Below are 21,266 nucleotides of genomic sequence, written 5' to 3'. Positions count from 1 at the left end.
GCTGTTCTCTTCATGGAAACCCAATGAGTGTATTGGCAAAATAAAATCCAGATTTTCCAAAAATGAAATCTTAAAGAATTGCAAATTCGAATTAATCGATTAAATCAATTTATCGCCCAGCCCTATTCCAAATGGGGACAGACCACACGTTCGCTTTTTACATTTATTTAAGTATTGCACCTTCCGTTCATCATTGGTCGTTGCAAGCTTTAAAGACATGTACAATTTGGATCCAGTTGTGAAGTAAAGCTATATCCTGAGTAGAAAACTAATCCAACTTGTGGATTTGGCACATCTCACTATATAAAACATTTAGATTTGTTAACTTAGTGTTAAAAACGCTGTCAACATTGCAGATCGAGAAGCAACTAGCACAAGTAAAAAAAAAAAAAAGTGTGTAATCCATTTTAATGTCCCTGTAGGATTGACGGCAGAAATACTGTTGGATAAAAACATCGGACAAATGCAGCGGCGTCTGTGGTCGGAGGGGTGGAGGGTGGGACGTTAGTCTGCCTTCTTGGGCACGCGGCCCATCTTGGTTTGGATGTTGCGCAGCAGGAAGTATCCTACAGTGGTGACCAAGCAGGTGATCTCCGCCACCCAGAAAGCCTGTTCCCAGCCGTGGTGCTTGGCGATCGTGCTGAAGGGTAATCCGGACAGGAAGCCGCCAACTACAGGGGAAAGGCGGCGAAAGAGGACGAAACTTGTATCATTTTAAATGTCTTATCTATCCAATGGTGACATCAGGTTCAACGCGCTCACCAGCAACAAAAACCCACACAGTGCAGAGAAAAGAATTCAAACCTCTTGAGCATTTCCCATTTTTACAAACACAATCTTTAACGTATTGTAAATAGATTTTATTCAACAGGCCAAAGAGTGGTGCATAAGTGTGAGTTGGAAAGAAAAGGTTTCATGTTCATATCAAAGTTATACCCAAAAAAATCTGAGAAGTGTGGCGTGCATTTGTATTCAGCAGTCTGAAGTCAAGACTTGGTAAAACAAGCTTTTGATGCGATTCAGGATGACGTGCAGAGTTAGTTTTCTGCCACGTCACATGCAGGATTTTGCACGGTGGGTCTAAAAGTTAAATTCTCATCTGACGAAGCCCCTTCTTATACACGCTTTCTATGTCCCCTACACATCAGTGCTCATTGAGATATCTAGCTCAGTTAAGTTTGTGCATTTCTTCCACTGACTTTGTTTTTGTTTTGTTTGTTTAGAAATTTAAGGCAGGAACTTGGGTGTCTGTTTCCCCGCAAACCTGTGAAAGAATCCGTCTCCTGGATACGGCTTATTGTATGGCTAAAGTCCAGATGTTCTTTTTATGTTGCCAGCCACCAGCTCCTTGAGGAAAAGGGTACACTTTAATGATGCGTGCCTTGAGTAAAAGGATTTCAATAGTTCACTAGAAACTGTTACAGCAGGAAGGTGTTGAATAATAATAATAATTGAACTTTATTGATCTCACAATGGAGAAATTCACTTCTGCATCTAAACCCATCCCCTTGGGGAGCAGTGGGCTGCTACTGTGCGGCGCCCGAGGAGCAATCTGGGGTTAAGGGTCTTGCTCAAGGACTCAGAGTGGCAGTCTGTGGGAGTTGAACTCAGGACCTCCGGGACCAAAGCGCAATGCTGTAACCACTAGGTCAGAAGTTGCATAGTTCACATGAAAACCAGCCACTAGAGCTGAAAAACACCAATCTGAGTTGGTAAAATAATATTTGACAGCATGGCCGCTATCCATTACGGCAAAAAAGTTCTTAAATATAAAGTTTATTTTTATTCATTTAATTTCTAAATTTAAATAACACAAGTCCTTTAAAGTTTTCTATTTAGTTTAATGAAATTTAGGGGAACCTAAGTAAAGGGGGCTGTTTACAGAAGCAAGCCACATTATTAAGAAATGTTTCTGAACACTTCTAAAAGAAAAAAAAAAAAAAAACATTCAAGCGTAATTTTGTTTCCACATCACAGCTATGTCCTACCTTGTGTTGGCTCATTGCATGAAAATCAACCCCAGAGTCGTGGTTATAATGTCGCAAAGCCTTAAAATGTTTTAGAGCAATGAACACGGTCCACTTACTGTTGGCCATGAGGGCAACTATGGCGTGCGACGTCCCGCAGTAGTTGGAAGGAGCACTTTCATTGGCTAGAATCCCAAACAAGGCTATTGGTCCATAGGAGGAGAAGCCAAAAGCAGCGCCCAGGCTGAGTATCCACACCTGAAGGTAGAGAGAGACGCCTTCATGACGATGGGGTGACTGCCCGGCCTGCTTGGTGAATCATTGCAACCGTTAAAGTGATCCGCCTCTGATCCGCCGAGGTGCCAGCGTTACCTTGGAGCTGTCGGCAGTCACGGTGACCCTGAACAGGTACATAGACACAAACATCCCAGCCATCATACAGATCAGGATGAAGTGACGGGGATGGCCGTAGATCCTCAGCCCTTGCTGTGTAAAAACAGAGGCGAGATGACAGGAAGGAGGACGTAAAACATGCTAGGTGTACAAAGCTTGAACAGTAAAATAAATGAATAAAATGGAGCCCTTTTCAGCTTAACGAACGTCTGTGTTTACAGGATTAGTGTCCAGATCTTTCATGTTCTATGAGTCTTTATGCATGTTTGTTTTTTCCAACACGTCACATCCCAACATAACAGCCCAGCCGCAACCAGGCGGACAAAGAGGAAAAAAGAGGAGCTGGAGGTGGCTCTGGAGCGTCTGGATCCGCTTCAGCAGCTTTCTGCTGCTAATGTGATGTACCTGAGACTGTTGCTAAATGTACTGCAGAACGGGGTTGATTTATAATTTTTAAATAAGGTTTAAATATTTATGCCTTTTAGCCAGGCTTTACCTTCTTGATTAGATAACGCACCAACTATAGATGTGTAAAACACAAATTTGTTTTCATCTTATGCATAAAAATAATGGTGTACATTCATTCATCAATATTTCCGTTAAAGGGCAACGTTGTCTGGTTTAGCTGTGTGCCTCTCAACTTCTCAGTTTCCTACACTGCAAAAAGGGAACCAAAAGTAAGTAAAAATTTCTTGAAATGAGTGTATTTTTCCTTGAATTGAGCAGCTAAATAAGACTATTTGCCAATGGAATAAGATGTTTGCGCTTAAAATAGGAACAATTTGTCGCCATCATCCTATTTCAAGAGCAGAATTCCTAATTGTCTTATTTTAGGGGTAAAAATACTAATTCCACTGGCAAATAGTCTTATTTAGCTGCTCAAATCAAGGAAAAATGCACCAATTTCAAGAAAATTTTACCTGCTGTTAGTTCCCTTTTTGCTGTGTATTCGGAGGCTTTCATTATTGTAGTTTAACGGTGCAGCTCGTAAGAAGCAGGGGGTTCAGTCATCTTTAAAGCACAGGGAGATAAGACTCAGTCATCCTTACTTTGGCGACAGCCTTGTCAGAGATGTAGCCCGCTGCCAGACTGCCCAACAAGCCTCCGACCTCCAGGGCGCTCATGTAGGAGCTACCTGTGAAGAAGAACATGCGTTCAGTTCAGCAGAAGCCATTGGCCAAACTCTCTGCACACCCTGGAGGCGTCCGTCTGCCCCATCCGTCGTCAGTACCCATCAGCGCGGACTGGCCCTTGTCTTGGATGAGGAACAGCTGCCCCCAGTCGGTGAGGGCCGTCTTCACCCCGAACACCACCAGGTAGGACACGGACAGAAGCCACAGGTAGGGCGACAGCAGGAACTCCGACAGGGTGCTGTCATCTCTGGAGGTGCCTGAGGAGAAAAGCGAACGGGTGAAAGTCGTCTGTGACCCCGGGGGAGGGGGGGGGGGGGGGGATATCCGTAGAGAGCCGCAAACACCTCCTGACGACACACAGTGTTCTCACTGAGGCCGCGGATGTGTAAAGTCCACCCAGTTGCCGACCTTTGGTCACAGAGCAACAAACACGCGCTGCGGGACAACAGGCGGCCGTTTGTTTATCTGAGCCCGTGTCGAAACAGCCCGGTCTGTTTTTCCCCAAAAACGCCGCCTCGGCATCGGTCTCACCTCCTTTGCCTTTCTTGGCCGCCGCCGCCTCGACGTTGGGCAGCCCCACGTCCCTGGGCTCGTTCTTGATCACCAGCAGGCAGGCGAAGGAGACGGCCACGCAGGTCATCCCAGAGACAGACAGTATGGCCCTCCAGCTGTAGGTCTGAGCCAGCACCGTGGCGATGATGGGGCCCAGGCTGCCGGCCAGGTTCATGCTGCAGGACAGGACGGCCCACCACGTCCCGAACTGAGACGGCTCAAACCACTGAAACAACCAGAGTGACAGGCTGTATACACTTTGTAAATACTTTGCTATTGCTATGCAAAAAAATAAAAGGGAATGGTGACAACTGAAGTACACAAACCTATCCGATCTGTCAAACTCTTTGTAATGCATTTGCTTCTTTTTGGCCTTTCTACTGCTTTTTTTCCCCCTCTCCCAGTTCTCATCCATAAGCTTCCAAACAGAAAGTCACATTCCTGCTGGAGTAATGTTTTAGCATCTTTGTCAGCATGCCGGTACTTCCAGTACCTACTAACGGAGGAGGTATTTCAGCAGAGGCTTTAAAACCCGCTGTTTTTTTTTTTGTTTGTTTTGTTTTTATGCTACAACATAATCCGCTGAATTTTACAGATATGCTACTGCCTTGTTGCTTAACATGGTTTGAACGGATCACAACTGTAACAAGGTCATCTTTGGCTTTTGAGGCTTTTTGTCTAGCCAAAAAAAAGTAAAAAACAAAGCAACTGGACTTGTTTTCCATCGTTGAAGAGGTTTCGCTTCCTACTTTTTTTTTTTTTTTTTTTTTTGGAATGACCATGACCTGGATAACCATGAATCTTCACCAGCATGTTGCACGTCAATTCTGGAAAGACACCCTTGGATTAGTGCACGAGTATGAGAAATTGCTTAGAAAATTTGACTGCACATTACTCCAGACTTTTTGAATTGAGAAAGCTTCCTGGAGAGGAAGCGAAACGTCTTCAACTACGGGAAAACAAGTCCAGTTGCTTCGTTTTTTACTTTTTTTTTTGGAATGACCATGACCTGGATGACTGAGAATCTTCACCAGCTGTTTTTCTAGCCAAACAAGGTAATTACATTACATTACATCTGTGTTAAATGGCACATTGTGTTAAATGGATGCATTTAGAATGATTGAAAATGGCTTTGATTTAATCCTTCACAACCTTGGGGTGCGCGATATTAGGAAAACATGGCATTGCCATATTCTTGCCATATACATCAAAATAATTGTAACTAACACGTCCCCCCCAAGCGTTTATATTAGCTGTGTTGCATAGATCCATGCGCGCCTATCTTGGCCATTGTTGTTACTGAAGAGCAGAGCTTTAATGAAGTCCTTCAGCCTTCCAAATATTGCACAGAAGCAGTTCTTTGCATTTCATTTATGCTTTGGCACGCATTGGTATCGTTTTGGATTCATTGAGGCTTTTCTTCACTGTGTTCTGTTAAAATGTCCTTAGCGTTGTGTCAGACTGGTGTTGTGCAAAGTAGGATCGTGGCTGGAAACAAATAAACATCTCCCGCCACTCAGATCGGTTTGCTTTGACTCCCGGGGACGCTGCCGTGTACCTTACGGAGAATCCTGCCGCAGGGAGGCCAGCCCAGACCCTGTCCGAGGCCGTTGACGAACCACAGGGCAGAGAACACGGCCACGGTGGAGGACCAGGAGAAGACCACGTTGATGCCTCCCACCACGAACAGGCCAATGGAGAAGAGCCAGCGGGCGCTGATCTGGTCCGAAAGCACGCCGCTGATGAACTTGCTGATAGCGTAGGCCAAGGACTGACTGCTGGTGATCATGCCTGAGCAGAGACACAAGGGTCCGTAAGGTTAAAAACCACAGCCGGGACATTAAACATGCAAAAAAAGAAAACACTTTAGGTTTTACAGAAAACACCTACCCAGGTCATCCTTATCCAGCGTGATTTCCTGCATTACTGAAGGCATCACAAAGGAGAAAGTCTTTCTGTTAAAGTAGTACAGCGTGTAGCCCACAAACATGGCCAGGAATATGGTGGCTCTGTAGTATCCATAGCCAGCTGAGGCCATGGTCGCAGCTTCAGTCCTCGCAGGGTGGGAGGGAAAGCACAGAGGGGCTCAAACTGCTGGCTCCTCGCAGAGCGGCGCTGCCTGTGACAGTGAACTTTGCCTGGGGATCCAGGGTGCAGGAGCAGCTGCTTCGACCGGGAGCTGTGCGCAATCAGTGCGCCGAGGTTAATGGTCAACTTCTCTGCCCTGAGGCTGATTGAATCTGGGCCGTCTGCCTGCGTGCTGGTAGAGACGGGAAAGCATCTGAGTGAGACATCAACAGTGGATCCGTCTGCCAGGTCCTCTCAGGAGACCCGCTGTCCTCTGAGGCTGTTTGTCCATGTGATGGTGTTATTGAGGGAGTCCTCAGCCTGGCGTGTGTAATAATTTACCAGAGTCCAAGAGTCCCGGCACAGCAGCGGGGAGGCTCCCACCCATGTGAGGGCTTGTTTTGCTCTGAGCCCCCCTCTCAGCTCTGATCCACTGTGATATGCTGGAGATAAATAAAAACTCTCTGATAATCGTTCATTTAAATAAAAAAGACAAAGCACCTTTAAATGACTTACAGGCAAACCGTTTTGGAGACCCAGCTTGGTGTTTAGGGAAAATCGCGGTGTGCTGAATTCATTGAATAACTTTTCGTCCCAAAATTTGTTCCTGAGAAGGAACTGAACTTGTCAAGTTTCCGCGTCATGTGGGTCAAACGGCGCCGCCCAGCGCCCAGCGAAGGAGGAGCCCCAGAGCAGCCTGCGCTGAAATGGCTAAAAGTTGTACTTTCTGCTTAAACTTCTATTTAACGAGCAGTTTGCAGCTCAGGCAAACAATAGGATCGATCAAATAATTATTTAGGAAGGATAGCATTTAAACAAGATATTAATAATTGCGTAAATACATCACGACAGTATCAACACGTGTCAGCAATTTAATTACGTATTACGTTGTGTGTGTGTGTATATATATATATATATATATATATATATATATATATATATATATATATATATAATTTGTTTTTGTTTTATTTAGTCTGTATTATTTTTTATATATATTTAAAATAAAGCCATAACCTATGTTTTCGGCGCTGTCTTTCTGGTGGCCAGCAGAGGGCGACAAAACCAATTAAATCAATAAAGGTGTCACGTTGATCGATGTCACCAAGTTTTTAGGGACATCATCCTTTCGTGAAATCTTTTGCCAAATTACAATTTTTTTATCAACACAAGGCAAAGCTATTTTCTGTTATTTTATATAATTTGTTCATGTTTAAGTTTAAAATTAACTGCTGATGCTTCATGTCATCTCTAAGAACATATGCCATTTATGATTCAGATTTTTAGCTGCCCAAAAATTGATCAGCTAAAATTGTCCTATATCGAAATAATTTGCTGTTAGATTTGATTTCCCAGTGTGGACATTTCCCTTTTCAGAGTCGTTATGATAATCTAATAACAAAATAATATAACAAATAATAATAGGTGATGACTGTGTTGAAGTTTTAAAGATTTTGATTTGGGATTACATCAAAGGTCGTTTCAAGTCAATAAAACAAATAACTATATATTTTTTGTTTTATTTATTAATTTTTTAATATTCGGTCACATGGTTTCCAACTCAGAGACCGTCCCGGTGGCTGGCTCCTCCCCCTTTCTCTAACTGTTTTTTATTGCCATAGCAACCGACAACAAACATATTGAAACGTCCGTAGGGAAAGTGTTTGGATATCCAGAAGATTGTCTTCCTATCTCATGTGGAGGCTTGTTAAGAACCAGAGAGCATAAGCCCTCAGCGTTATGGTGAGTTCTGCTGCAACATTTCTGCCCCTTGGTTCGTTGAACCCTTACCTTTTAGGTTCCAGTACCTACCAGGTCTATCTCAGCGCCGCATAATTAGGCCAGATCTTGATCGTTTTCTGGTTTCTCGCGTGAATTCCCGCAGAAACTCTCGTCCAGCTCCAAGTCTGCTGGCTCGAGATCTAACCCCGCCAGGTACCGCATGTTGGCTCCCACATCCCAGGTGGAGGAGACCCTGTTTGACGTCCCCAGACCGGTGAGTGTCTCGCTGACCTATCAAAGGCCAGACTACAGCTGCCTTAAAAAAAAAGAAGCATTTCAGGGTATTCTTGGATTCAAACTTTGAGGTTTGATATGCCACGGCTCTCTGTAAAATTTCAGCCATAATGTAGTCTTTCTGTAAAATATTAGATTTTATTTATGTAGCACCAGTTCACAACATGTCATCTCAAGGCACTTTACAAAATAAAATTCAATCAATCAAATATTAAGTTGAAACAGGAATTAATCATAAAAGAATATATTGCAGCTCTGGTAGAGGTTGGTCTCTCTCCTGCTGGTAAAACCAATAACCGATAAGTAGGACTTGGTGATTTTAAAGAGAGCCAGGGGCGGTTCTAGACAGGGCCCTGTGCCCCTGTAGAACGGTTCCTGGCCCCTGTTATGGCCCCTGTACTAAAAACATGATATTAAATTTCTCAGGATGATAAATGCTGACAAAGATACCGTGACTGACTGGTCATTTGGATCAGTTGGATTTTTTTCGTTTATGTTTTTACCCAATAATAAAATAACAAAATAATTAAAAAATAAACGTTAAAAAAATAACAATTCAAAATTAAGCTGTTTCACGTTAAGCTGCCGCTGTATTGACAAAAGATCAGGGGTCTGCAACCTGCCACAATTGGCTCTTTGGCTTAATATATTATATATATTAATATATTGATATATTATACAGGTCAACATTTCATCGTTTAATATATTATAATATATAAAATTTAATATATCATTATATATAATTTAATATATCTTTACTGGCTGGAGATTAAACACAATCACTTTGATTAAAGAGCCATCTTTGATTTCTTTACCATCTTTAAAGTCTCATAAGACAAATACTGAAACCCTGTTTGACCCACAGTTTCTTTTAGGTCATCTTTAGGATAGTCAACAACAACGACTGGGACAGAGGGTTTATGGATAAGAATGCAATGCGGCCCCCCGCATCTGGAGTCTCAAAAACCACACAAAAAATATTTAGGCTGAAAATGTGACGTCAGAAAAATCTAGTTGTGAATTTGGGGGCTGCAAAATGGGTCAAAGGGTAACTCCCTCCATTCAGAGACTCTTTGCATCTTTTCATCAAAGGAATATAACAGCAGCAGGCAAATTTAATTACTATTTATTGTCGTATAGTAAATATCAATATTCAAATAAATGCTTACAGTTCCAGATAAAATTTAATTATTTATATTCCATCCACGGATGAGGCTTTTCCGGGGGTGGTAACCAGTTTTTGGTGTTCTTCAGGGCCAAATCTACCCATTCTCATTTTGGTCATTCTGAGTTTTTCACCAAGGACAACAAATGGACAGAAAAGTGTTATGTAGAGGTAATATTTTAAAATAAAGAAAAAAACATTAAGAAAAAAAAGGATTATCTGCATTTATGCATTGATGCATATGTCCCCTGACCCTATACCTTATCTGTTTTTTCAACTCAGATCAGGCTATTTGACATTTATAGATCGAAAAGATTACCAGTTCTTAGGGGGGGGGGGTCTAATTATTATTATTTTTTACTGATTTAACTGCAACTCAGAAAAAAGTTGCCTGATTCCAGTCTCTCGCCGATTAACTGGTGCCTCTGTACTTAGTTGTGATATCTATTTTAATTTTTAAAATGAAGACTTTTTCTATGGGATTTCAAGACACCTGCATCTGTTTCTCTAACTATTCAAGTAACCTTTCGAGCCTTTTTATGGGATCTGTAGGATCACAGCTAGAAAGGTGGAGACATTCCACTTTCTGTGTGGTTATGTCAAGCTGCTGACACTGAACATGCATCTGTTTTCACAGCTGAACATGCAGAGCAACAACCAAACAAACCAAGAACAAGAGACCCTCCAGATCATCACCAAAGACCTAATCCGGACTATCAGGTCAGCTGTGTCTCACGTCTGGGTAGCTTGACGTTTGAGGGGTTTGGGTTGAGGGTACGTAGCAAGTAAGAGCTGCACCGTGACAGATGGGAGGATTTTGGAGGCGTGAAGCTGTAGTGACACCTGCAGTCTAATTTACATTCATGTACATTTAATTCCCACGATACTTCCAGGATTCCTCGGCGAGAGGTTTCCAGACCGTCCATTGTTCTTCCACCGTCCGAGGTCAAAAGGATCATCTCAGAATGCCAGACTGGCGTCAAGGAACAGAGAGAGGCCTTAAAGCGAGCTCACAGGATAGAGAAAGAGGAAAAAACAGTAAGCAATATCTCTTTGCTGAACAAAGACGTTGCAGTCGAAGGCCAGAGCGTTACTGTTCTCCCGTCTGGTCGTGATCTAGAAAGCTGCTGAAGTGAGAAAGCTTCAACTCCAGGATGTAGACCTGTCGGGTAAACAAAACCCGGTGCTGACCGACCTGCAGCTGGAGGCCCAGAGGCGCGCCGAGCTCGTCGTGGATCGAGCCAACGCCTTAAGGATGGAGCAGGAGGAGGAAGTCAAAAGGCTCAACCAGGCAGGCGTACACTCATGGATCTCAGTTCAAATGAACCGTTTCCAGGCTCACGTCCGGTGCTTCTCTTTGTGTGCTGTTCAGCTGATCCTGGGCGCTCAGTGTCAAGCCACGTGGGACGATCAGATCCAGGAAAAGAAAGAGATCCGGGCGCTGCTGGAGGAGGAGGAGAAGCGCCTGGACGACATGATGGAGGTGGAGCGTCGCCGCGCTTTGGAGAATTCAGAGAAGAAAGATGAGCGGCACAAACAACAGATGATCAAGTAAAAAGAAGCGCACACACACACAGACCATTTGGCTTTTCTTAGAAATATGAACGCTGCCTTGCGAAGGTTTCCACGTGTGAAATGCACAAATGTCTTGAAACGTTTTCAAGCTGTTTAAAGACTCGAGGGAGGTTCACTTTCCAGCGATGAGCTTCAACCTACAGCCAGAGCTACAATGGAGCGGCTTGGATCCAGGGTCCTGGAAATAGAAGGACCCCTTGTAGAATTGGGCGGCCTTAGGACAAGAAATATCCTTTACTTGTCCCTGAGAGCAAAGTGACACACAATTGAACAACTTTTACTACCGATAATGGGTTTTAAACACAAGGTAGCAAAATTGGGTTTTAAGGTCGGCTTTGGTGAGAAACCCTCCAGCTTGGAACACTGAACCTGAGGTCATCATGGAAATTTCCACTTCTGAGAGAAACTAACGGGCCTCGTTAGAACACGTCCTAGTCAAAGTCCAGGCCTAAGTCTAGACGAGTTGTGGAGAGACTCGAAAACTGATGCTCTCAATGATGATGTCCATCTGAGTTAAAGGTGTTGTGAAAAGGGGTGGAAACCTTTGCAGGGTACTGACCTCATAGGAAGAATTGCTAAACCACACAGCCTTAATTTTTCAGACAGTGTAAAGGAGCTGATCAGCTGGATCCACTGACACCGGCAATGCTCTTGTTGTCGTTTTGACATTTTAGAGGAAAGGACCAAATGATCGAACAGATCCAAAAGCGCATGGAGAAAAAACAGCTTCTGGAGATGGCTAAAGAGATCGAGAAGGAACAGATCCACAAGAACCGGGAGAAGATGGACCTGGAGGACCTCAAGGTGCTGGTCTGAGGCAGAGGTCCGCCTCACTGAGGCGCCTCAGGCTCGGACAAATTGTGCAACTAAACGGGGCCGTCTTGTTCCAGGCGAGGGAGAAGAAGAGGAAGGAGCAGCAGCTCCTGCAGGAGGAGATCATGCGCATCAACGCTGAGGTCATGCAGGCCAAGGAGAAGCGGCTGGAACAGGAGAAGCTGGACGACACGAGGGCCATGGAGTACCTGCAGAAGAAGCTGGTAAACACATTCACTGAAAAATATCCATCCTCTGTTGTCTGACCGCTGACCTCCTCCGTCTTTTTGCACCTTTCTATAACAGGAGCGGGAGGCGGAGTACGAAGCAGAGCAGAAACGGATCAAGAAGGAGAAAGAGCTGGAGATCGCTCAGCTGAGGGCCCAGCAAGAAAGGGCCAAAGACTTGATGGCTGAGCAGGTAGGCCGGGGACCCGTGTGGGATCTGCACGCTGTGTGCAGGGGAGGCGCATGGGAGGGGGGGGGGGGACGTTAAGACAATAAGGGCCCCCCAAAAAGAGAAATGTATATATTTAAATGAGCTTTTGGGATGATTTAGATTTGTTTCTGTCGTGGGGCCCAAAATACAATGGCTGCCAGCAGCTTTTGTGTGCCACAAACATCTCCTTAAAACACGCCTCCTTGGGTTCGGAAAGGACGAGGTCCGTGCCCGGAGGAACCAGGAGTTAGCCGACAGACAGTGGAGGATGAAGCAGAGAGAGCTGGCCGCAGAGAAAGCCCGCGTGGAGGCCACCCTGAAGGCGGCCCGCCTGGAGCAGATTAAGAACAAGGAGCACTGCCTGTGCTTGGAGGCCAACCGGGAGAAGCGGGTGCTCGAGAGGGTGCTGAAGTAAGCGACCCCTGACCCCCCCACCCAGAACCCCAAAAAAAAAAGTACCGTTGAAACGTTTCTCAGGCGCTGCTGCACTTCTTCCCGCAGGACCCAGCAGGAAGCCATGGCCAAGCAGAAGGAGCTGAAGGAGAAGCAGCTCCAGAAGGCGCTGCGCCACGCGGAGAGCCTCCGCCAGCAGATGAAGGAGCAGGAGCTCTCGGCCATCGCCCAGCGCAGAGAGAGGTTCCAGGAGGTCAATCGGCTGATGGAGGAAGACCGGCAGAGACGGCTGCGGCTCATCGAAGTCAAAGAGAAGAAACTGAAGGAGCTCAAGTGAGTTTTGTCTCGGACGCAGCTTCGCCCCCCCCCCCCCCGTGGGCTGTGGCCTGCATGTGGCTTCTCTGTCTGACCCTCCTGTGGTTGTGTGCAGGGCCACAGGGATCTCTGAGAAGTACTGCAACGAGGTGGAACGCAAGGTGCGGAAGACGCTGGCACAGCCAAATCCTGTGAAGGTCTGAGGATCAGCCGGAGTCACTCCAGAGCAAATCAACACGATCAAACAGAGATCGTTTACGAGCCGTGCCTATTTGATGGATGTCAAACATGCATTATTCGTGTTTCAAGCATGGAAAGCTGCATCTCAATAAATCTAAATCTCATGGCCAAGTTTGTTTATTTCAGCAAGTAAAACACACCGGTTCATAACGCAGAGTGACACGTTTAAAGCTTTTATTTACAGTAAATGTAACTGTTATGGTCGACAGCAAATGAGGAGGGAGGTTTCCACGGTCAGTAATGCGTTTGGGAGCCGTGTCTTCTGCTGGTGTCATTAAGTCCAGTCGGATTACCCGTCTACCAGGAAACATTGGAGATGTTAAGCTTGATGGAGATGCTGATTTTATTAGCAGGACTCGGCACACTGCAAAAAGAGAACTAAAAATAAGTAAACGTTTCTTGAAATGAATGTATTTACCCTTGATTTGAGCAGGTAAATAAGATTATTTGCCAATGGAACGAGTATGTTCCCCTAAAATAAGATAATTAGATTTACTGCTCTTGAAATAAGATGAATTGTTCCAATTTTAACTGCAAAAATCTTATTCCATTGGCAAATAGTAAAATTTACCTGCTCAAATCAAGCACTGCAAAAACAGAACTAAAAATAAGTACAATTTTCTTGAAATTAGTGTATTTGTCCTTGATTTGAGCAGGTAAATAACATTATCTGCCAATGGAAATAGTAACTTTACCCCTAAAATAAGGTAATTAGATATAATGCACTTGAAATAAGATGATGGAGATGAGTTCTTCCTATTTTAAGTGCAAAAATCTTATTCCGTTGGCAGATTATCTTATTTACCTGCTCAAATAAAGTACAAATACACTAATTTCAAGATTTTAACTTATTTTAGTTTTGTTTTTGCAGTGAGGAAAAATACTTTCAAGAAAATGTTTGTTATTTTTAGTTTTATTATTGCAGTGCACATGGCCAGTTTGACCAAAACCTACATTTCTGACCATGCTAGCACTCTGCTTGAACATCAGAGCATCTATGGAGTAAAGAGGAAAATGAGACACTAGACCCAGCGAGGCTTTAAAAGTAACCTTTGACCTCAGCAGCCCCATCGATGCAGTAATTCATGCAAAGGCCAACCAGCATGTCCCTCAGGTCCACGCGGACTGCAGGCCTACACTTGAAGGCCGATCTTCAGCAGACCCTCGTTTCTGTAGAGAAACACCTTTTATTGTCTGATGTAATGTTAAAATTTTGAGTTTTCATTAGTCGTAGGGGGCGTCCTCAGGTGCCGGCCTTCTTCCTTGTCGGGTGTATGGCTGCTCAGTGGGGGAGCCTGCTGTCTGCCTGCAGGGAGCTACCTGCCCCATGCAGGTCTCGGGTGCAGAGTGCTGTGACGTTCCTGCTCTTCTCACCATCGGGAGGTTTATGCAGTCCCACGAGACCAGCTAGCATGCACACACAACATCATGTGCTCACTTTAAAAGTTTCATAAGGTCCGACCCTGTTATTTCTGCAACCACCCGACCACCTACACACCGACCCATCTCCTCCTGGGTGCACAGTGAGCCAAACTTGAACGCGGAGATGAGGATGTTTCGCTGTGGCTGCTGACAATGAGTCGACACGCTGACACTGCTCAGACCGTAAATCAATGAAACATCTGCTGGGACTCTGTTTTCTTTGGCCTTTGACTCGAGGACGACAACCTTTGATAGGTCATTTTAGGATGATTTTATTTATATATGGCATCGATTCCTTCACCAAGTGTATATTTCACCGTTTGGGTAATTTGTGAAGCGACTTGCTCAGCCTCGGTCGTCTCCAACGTGTTAATCAAGTAAAAAAAGGAAACTCTGTTGGATCAAAACCTGGAGCTTTTAAAAGCGCCTTTCTTCCTCTACTTTTACTTGTTGAACTGAAACAAAGTTCACACGAATGACTTTGTATGACAAAATAAATTAGAAAAATCGACGGGTCAGACGTTAAATCGGATTTGGGCAGGAAAAAAAACCTGAGTGCACCACTTACTGCCAAATAAATGAATGAATCAAACAAAAAGCCTCCCATCAGCAGAGCGAGGCCACACACTGCTCCTTCATGCCACACAGGAAGCCGGAGTCTAATTTCCATTTTTATTTAGGATAGTACTTCCCTTTCAGTTAGGTCATAATCTTCCATGTATCAATGACAGATCCCCTTAATTACTATTATACATGAACAACAGAAAGGAATCGAACTTATGTTGGGGTTAGGATGACACTTTACACACACACAGCTTAAAGCATGGAAGGAAGTTAAGTACATCAAGGGTAATAACAGGCTCCGACTCCTCCTCTTGCCTATGAGAGCCATTTTTTTTTTCTTCTCCGTCTTAATCTAAACACACAACCTACAAGAATGTTACGGACCTTCATCGAAACCGTCATTAGAACACCACGGGGTCCGCCCGCCCCCGCTTCCCCTGTTTGTTTCTGCCACAAACAGTAGCAGAGGGGAAGAGTCGGTGGCGGGCAAATAGGTAAGGTCTCCAGCTAGAAGTTTTCAGTTTGTCATGTTCACATCTGTACACGCAAAAAAACAAAAACAAAAAAAAAAAACATAAATGAAAGAGGAAAAAAGAAAAAAAAAAGAAAAGAGGTAACGGTGACCGAGGGAAACAGCACAACACCTGGCATACACGGACCTCAGCCGGAGGAGGGTTCAGAGTAAATACACACACACACAGTACGGTTGGGGACCCTGGGGGTGGGGGTGGGGGGGGGGCGTGGCCTCGTCCTTGCACATACACAGATACAGTCTCACACAAGCACTGTACACGGCACAAGAGGTCACCTCAATATATGGAGCCAAAGAAGAGCCAACATCTAGGAGGATGGAGTGAACAGGCCTGTAGAGGCTGGGAGGAGGCTTAAAATTCTGCTTTAGACCCTCAGGTCGGTCTCTCTCACACACACACACTAACACACACACACACACCCTCAGTCACACAGTGACATACGTCTGTACGCATTTAAAACTCCATAAAGCTACACGCCTGTGCAGAATATACTATCGTTACTTAGTGTCGCTAGCTAGAGCCATTGAAATGGCAATATTTTAATATTATATGTAACCTTTTTCTTCTCCTCAGAATATACAATAATGAAATGCATTTACAGACAAAAAAAAACCACGGAGCCTGTTCACACGTTCCGGTACATCGAAAAGTAAGAGCTCGTCTACATTAATTTCTTCATGAGTGCAAAATCCAATGCTCCTCCACCTACTTCAAAGGTTTAATGCTGAGCTTTAGCAAGTCCACTTCTGCATAAACCGATAAAAAAAAAAAACAAGAACAACAACAACAAAAACAAGACAACATAAAAACAAAAAGTCTAAATAAGTACTTATAAATATGGAATGTGAAAAACAGGTGGTCCAACAACTTTCAAACGATACAAAAAAAGGTCCTTCAGTGCTGTAGAATATTTTCTCCTGTAACAGGATCATCTTTAAAAAAAAAAAAAAAACAAACAAAAAAAGGGAAGAAAAAAATCTAACTAAAACTAGAGTGGGCTGTTGCTTGCTTGTGGCCCCTTGCAGTGAGTAGAAGACCATGGGAAGCTGGTGAGGAACACAAAGGGGGGGGGGGGGGGCAGATGGACGGGGAGGCTGGGCGTTCACATGCCGTAACCGAAGCTGGGCTGTGGCGGCTGGCCGTAGGCAGGGGGCGCCGTGTAGCCGTAGCCGTAGGCCTGCTGGGGAGGCACGGCCATGTTGGGGCCTGCTGTGAGCATGAGCTGGGGGGTGCCTGCAACAACAGGAGAACAAGCCGTTAAAAACCAGCGGGGCTGCGGCCGGGTGGACGTCAGACGTGGGACGAGACGGACGACCGGAGGAAGGTGGATGAACCGTCAGCCTGCGAGGGGCAGCGAACCCAGGCGCCCCGCTCTTACCGTAAACGATGGGCTGAGAGTCCGTGGCCTGCTCCTCCTGTTTCCTCAGAGACTCAGAGGCTTCAAGCTTGTCCACCTGTGGGGGGAAAACATCACCGGGGGGTCAGACTTCGGCTGGACAGCCGGCGGCGGGCTCCTGAGGAGCACAGGCAGAGGCGCTTACGTTTGTATGAAACAAAAACCAAAAAACTGACCTCGGGGTTATCTCACTGGCTGACGGATGGGACCATTCCTGACAGGCGCAGATCAATACAGTCCAGATTTAAATCAACCAACCAATAAAAGAAAGCAGGCTGCAGTAGGCAGACCTTATGAAGGCCCTCCCGGGAGGCAGGAGGAGCGACTACAGTTAGAGCTACTGGCTAGGCTAACCAAGCTGGACTACAGGCGGCTAGCAGATGGACTCCCGCTTTGTTTACGGTCGGGGAATTAGGAGGGAAGACAAAGACAATTAGCTACTGGGCAATAATGGTCCCACCATCCAGCCACCCAGAACATGTATGTAGAGAACCAACTCCTCCTCCTCACACTTCATTAAAGGAGACCCCCCCCCCCTTCATGTTATTGTTAGAGAATGACTGAAGTATTCTGATTATTCTGATTATATGATGGTGAAGATTCTCAGTCATCCAGGTCATGGTCATTCCAAAAAAGTAAAAAACAAAGCAACTGGACTTGTTTTCCGTAGTTGAAGACGTTTCGCTTCCTCTCCAGGAAACTTTCTAAATTCAAAAGCTTGAGAAGCTTGAGAAAGAAGTGATAAAGCTTCCTGGAGAGGAAGCGAAACGTCTTCAACTACGGAAAACAAGTCCAGTTGCTTTGTTTTTTTACTTTTTTGGAATATTCTGATTATTACAAAAGAAAACAGAAGCTAGGCCATCATACGTGTGGCTCACTGTCCAAAAAGACGAGGCTACTGATCAGCACTGTAACATAAAAACACAGAAAACTTTTAAATGATTTCACCTTTTGTGAAAACGAGTAAAACATACAGCGTGTCCAGTTTCTGCTCTAAGGGGATGTAAAAAAAAAAACAAAAACAAAAAAAACCCGGGTAGAAACAGCTACGTGAAAATGATCAAAGCGGCTTTAGGAATCTGTTTAAGCCGCCCGGTCGTGCAGAATTTACTCTGAAGCTCAGAAACAGAGAAGCAGGGACGGGACAAAAGAAAGCGAGGACCAAGATGCAAGGCAAACGCCCCGCCCCACGAGAGCCTCTTCCAACAGTTTCGGGTTCAGTTCTCTACATACGGCGTCACAAACGACTACAGTGGATCTGGTTAATCAGGCTACGTTGAGAAGAGACAGGCTGCGGGTTCGTTCGACAGGAGAGGGGTCGAGAAACATGCTGAGGCAGCAGTTTGGTCGTTTTCTTCTTGACGGATGCACGAGAAAGACGGGCGGAGAGCGAGCTACAGTGGGAGGAGCGTGAAACATGGGTGGAAGGGGGGGGGGGGGTGATTCTGGTCCAGCCAGGTCATGGGTTTCCAGAAAAGCGGGGACAGCCAGCGGCGGCGTCTTTCAGCCTAGCCCCAGCGCTGCTGACGGCTACAGAGGGTGGGAGGAGGGGGACGCATGCTGCTTCTACTTTCCTTCGCCCGACCAACGCGCTCACAATGCAGGTTTTCTAGCCGTGTGAAGGGACGGGACATTCTCTCTACAACTAGACCTCTCTTTCGATGCTGTTACCTACTTTGGAGTTTATGTGATGAAACATTTATTAGCGGAGAGGAATCAGGCAGTCCATGTGGTTCAGGCCTAGCGGCTGCTTTAACATTGACATCAGGCTCGCACTTAGCTGCAGTCTAGGCTACGGCACCACCGTCCAAATGTAGACGCAGTGGCCCCACCCACTACCACTAACCAATCGCCTCTCAACAGGAAGGAGGTCTGACGAACCCAATCAGGATGCGAACGGCTGACTGCAGCTGAGTGGCGCCGACCCGTCAGCGAATCCATCTGTGACTCTGACCAGAGAGGGAGGGCCGGGGTCTGACCAGAGAGGGGCTCTTCACCCTCGGCTTAAGGAAGGCTGTGTGGAGAGCCGCCGGTGCACAGTGCTAGAAAGACCAGGTCAAAGGGGTTTGAATGAGACTGATCTCATCTTTCTGGGGGCGTCTGGCCCACAGCTGGCTCCCACCGCAGGAGGCGTCTCTTTCAGGACGAGGGTATCGAGTCGTGAAGAGGTTTCTACACTCTCTGTCTGATGGGCCTCACACGCTGCCAGCTGAAATAAAGATCAGATCCAATCGGTTTGATGAAGAAATTATTAGTTAGATTCGGTGTGAAATGTTAGAGACGCAGTCTCTCTAACATCTAACACATGTTTTTATTTTGTCTTGACAAATCTCCAGACCGTTGACGGTTTCGTACGTCGGCCGCGTTACAGCCACAAACCTTAATGTGTTTACCTGCGATCGAGTCATTTACACCGACACAAAGCTGTGCATAATGGTTCAAGGTAAAGAGGCAAGATTTTTATTTTACATACAAAAGTCTGAAGCGTGTGTATCCGGTCCTCCCAAGCCTACACTCTGCAGAACCATCTCTAGCTGCAACTATTTCTGCAACTCTCTCAGGAAAGTCTCGGCCAGCTTTGCATTTCTAAACACTGAAACTTTGACCCATTATAGCCCAGCAGACCTGTGATCAGCTGCTCCACGTCTTGCCATACATTCTCTTAGATGTAGGTCTTAGGGCTGTGCATAAAAAACGACACAAAGATTAATATCAATGTTTTTAAAAACGATTTAATTATCGATATTCTGGCTTTCAATATCGATGTGTACTACAAAGTGTGTATTACAGCGCGCCATTACTGTTCACAGCGAGGAAGTGCAAGTGAGACGAATTTGCAGATTGGCCGACAGGATTTTAGAAGTGCCTTCGTCCTTAAAATCAGACGTTTGGGCGCATTTTTGGTTTCTGTGGTACGTTAAAATTTAACATAAATATAATATTTGGCTGGTTTTGTTGATTGAATGACTTTGGGCATTAATTTGAAAATAATAAATATCGATATTGGAGTCAAATCAAGCTGAGCTATATCGAGAATCACATCGGCTCATCCTAGATGATACCCAGCCCTAGTAGGTCTGGACTTTGACTAGGCCAATCAGTCACATGAACATGCTTCAACCTCAGCCGTTTCTGAACGTTTAGGGCCGCTGTCCTGCAGGTCGGTGAACCTCCGCCCCGATCTCAAGTCGTCTGCAGCCACCAGCAGCTTTTCTTTCACGACTGCCCTGTACTTAGCTCCACCCGCCAACCCCCGCCTAGCAGAGCACGATGCTGCCACCACGACGCTTCACTGTGGGCGCCGGCGTTCAGGCTTACAGCAGTGTCTACGGCAACACACAGCATCCAGGGTGGAGGGCGAAAGGTTTGGGTTTTCGTTCCGTCCGACCAGATCAACTTCTTCACCGTATCTGCTGCCTCCAGCACGGCTTACGGCTTCAAACCTTACGACTTGCACTACTTTGTGTTGGTCAACCGCGGAAAATCTCGATAAAATGTAGAATTGGAGTTTGTGGCTGTAATGCAACATAAAGTGAACAAGCTGAGGGGCGTAGAAACACTTTGGATATATTGATGAGCACATTGACAAGAAGGCTTCTGGCAGTCTTGCTTTTAGTCTGTTAACGACCAGGCAGCACTGACACCGGCGATCCACACAGAACCTTAGAGGAAGGCCGTGAAGAGCCCCACTCAGGAGAACTGCGGGTTTTCTAGAGGAGGTTACAGTCAGAAGCAGCGGAGGGACATGGAGGGGGGGTGGGGGGAGGGGGTGCATGCAGTTTCTGCTAATTTCACTCCTGCAAACTACAAACTACTGGGCATGGCAGGGAGGAGGGGTCAAAAAGAATGATTAGAAAATGGATTCGACTTTCACCTTTTCCTTTATCGCATCAACCTGGAAAGGAAATTCAGAGAGGCAACTTAAGGAGGAAAAACACAACAGGAGTCTCCCCCCAAAAAAAAAGAAAAAAAGAAAAAAAAAAAAACTTGACAGAGAGAGAAAGAGCAAACAGAGGGCGTGTCACGAAACGCAGCGCAGCAACCCTCTGAGGGATTGTGGGTATTTAACGCCACTTTTGATACAAATGCACACCTGAGGTCTTTATGGCGCTGAAATTGTTCACTTCATATTCTAACCAAATTCAGAAAATATCAATTAACTACAAGAGAGTAGTGTTAGTGTTTGCTCTGTGTGTGTAAAATATTTCACAACTGTGACACTCTGGTGCCTAAAGTCTGGGGCTCAGCAGTTTGTATTTCCGGCCGTATGCGGAGCAACAGGGC

The 21,266-nt window shown here is 45.4% G+C and overlaps 3 protein-coding genes across 7 annotated transcripts in view; 1 reads left to right on the top strand and 2 right to left on the bottom strand.

Moving 5' to 3' along the window:
* Positions 1–461: 461 nt before the first annotated feature.
* Positions 462–6,764, bottom strand: slc37a4a (solute carrier family 37 member 4a). The gene is made up of 9 exons (XM_012850152.3): positions 6,629–6,764; positions 5,936–6,555; positions 5,604–5,836; positions 4,025–4,271; positions 3,592–3,750; positions 3,410–3,495; positions 2,340–2,453; positions 2,087–2,225; positions 462–671 (listed from the first exon to the last, which is right to left on the bottom strand). Exons 2-9 carry the CDS (start codon positions 6,081–6,083, stop codon positions 505–507), a joined length of 1,293 nt encoding a protein of 430 aa, XP_012705606.2. The 5' UTR covers positions 6,084–6,555; positions 6,629–6,764; the 3' UTR covers positions 462–504.
* A 954-nt stretch (positions 6,765–7,718) lies between these two features.
* cfap45 (cilia and flagella associated protein 45) lies at positions 7,719–13,173 on the top strand. The gene is made up of 12 exons (XM_012850150.3): positions 7,719–7,855; positions 7,998–8,108; positions 9,931–10,013; positions 10,187–10,331; positions 10,414–10,584; positions 10,666–10,844; positions 11,543–11,672; positions 11,759–11,905; positions 11,988–12,101; positions 12,337–12,530; positions 12,621–12,845; positions 12,943–13,173. Exons 1-12 carry the CDS (start codon positions 7,853–7,855, stop codon positions 13,028–13,030), a joined length of 1,590 nt encoding a protein of 529 aa, XP_012705604.2. The 5' UTR covers positions 7,719–7,852; the 3' UTR covers positions 13,031–13,173.
* A 1,974-nt stretch (positions 13,174–15,147) lies between these two features.
* The window catches only part of LOC105915888 (clathrin heavy chain 1), a 27,805-nt gene continuing 21,686 nt past the window's right edge, over positions 15,148–21,266 (bottom strand). For 2 of the 5 annotated variants that reach the window (XM_036149606.1, XM_036149607.1), the window contains 3 exons: positions 20,857–20,877; positions 16,965–17,040; positions 15,148–16,819 (listed from right to left, as the gene is read on the bottom strand). In XM_036149606.1, coding sequence (XP_036005499.1) covers positions 16,689–16,819; positions 16,965–17,040; positions 20,857–20,877 — 228 coding nt within the window. In that variant the 3' untranslated portion in view covers positions 15,148–16,688. Of the gene's footprint in view, positions 16,820–16,964; positions 17,041–17,158; positions 17,197–20,856; positions 20,878–21,266 lie in introns of all 5 variants that reach the window. The other 3 variants (XM_012850147.3, XM_012850148.3, XM_012850149.3) reach the window with 2 other exon arrangements.

The sequence above is a fragment of the Fundulus heteroclitus genome, chromosome 18, assembly GCF_011125445.2.
Source record: "Fundulus heteroclitus isolate FHET01 chromosome 18, MU-UCD_Fhet_4.1, whole genome shotgun sequence".
NCBI classification, from domain to species: Eukaryota; Metazoa; Chordata; class Actinopteri; order Cyprinodontiformes; family Fundulidae; genus Fundulus; species Fundulus heteroclitus.
Note: the sequence above shows the minus strand (reverse complement) of the source record. Positions and strands in the feature narration are given on the sequence as shown.

What these genes read in the sequence shown, in the direction of transcription:
- slc37a4a (XM_012850152.3), bottom strand. Translation starts at nt 6,083, where the DNA reads ATGGCCTCAGCTGGCTATGGATACTACAGAGCCACCATATTCCTGGCC. An exon ending in GGGCCAGTCCGCGCTGATGG is followed by an intron (nt 3,496 to 3,591) that starts GTACTGACGACG and finishes TCTTCTTCACAG; the next exon opens with GTAGCTCCTACATGAGCGCC. An exon ending in AGTTGCCCTCATGGCCAACA is followed by an intron (nt 672 to 2,086) that starts GTAAGTGGACCG and finishes TTTCCCCTGTAG; the next exon opens with TTGGCGGCTTCCTGTCCGGA.
- cfap45 (XM_012850150.3), top strand. An exon ending in AAGTCAAAAGGCTCAACCAG is followed by an intron (nt 10,585 to 10,665) that starts GCAGGCGTACAC and finishes TGTGCTGTTCAG; the next exon opens with CTGATCCTGGGCGCTCAGTG. An exon ending in TGGACCTGGAGGACCTCAAG is followed by an intron (nt 11,673 to 11,758) that starts GTGCTGGTCTGA and finishes GTCTTGTTCCAG; the next exon opens with GCGAGGGAGAAGAAGAGGAA.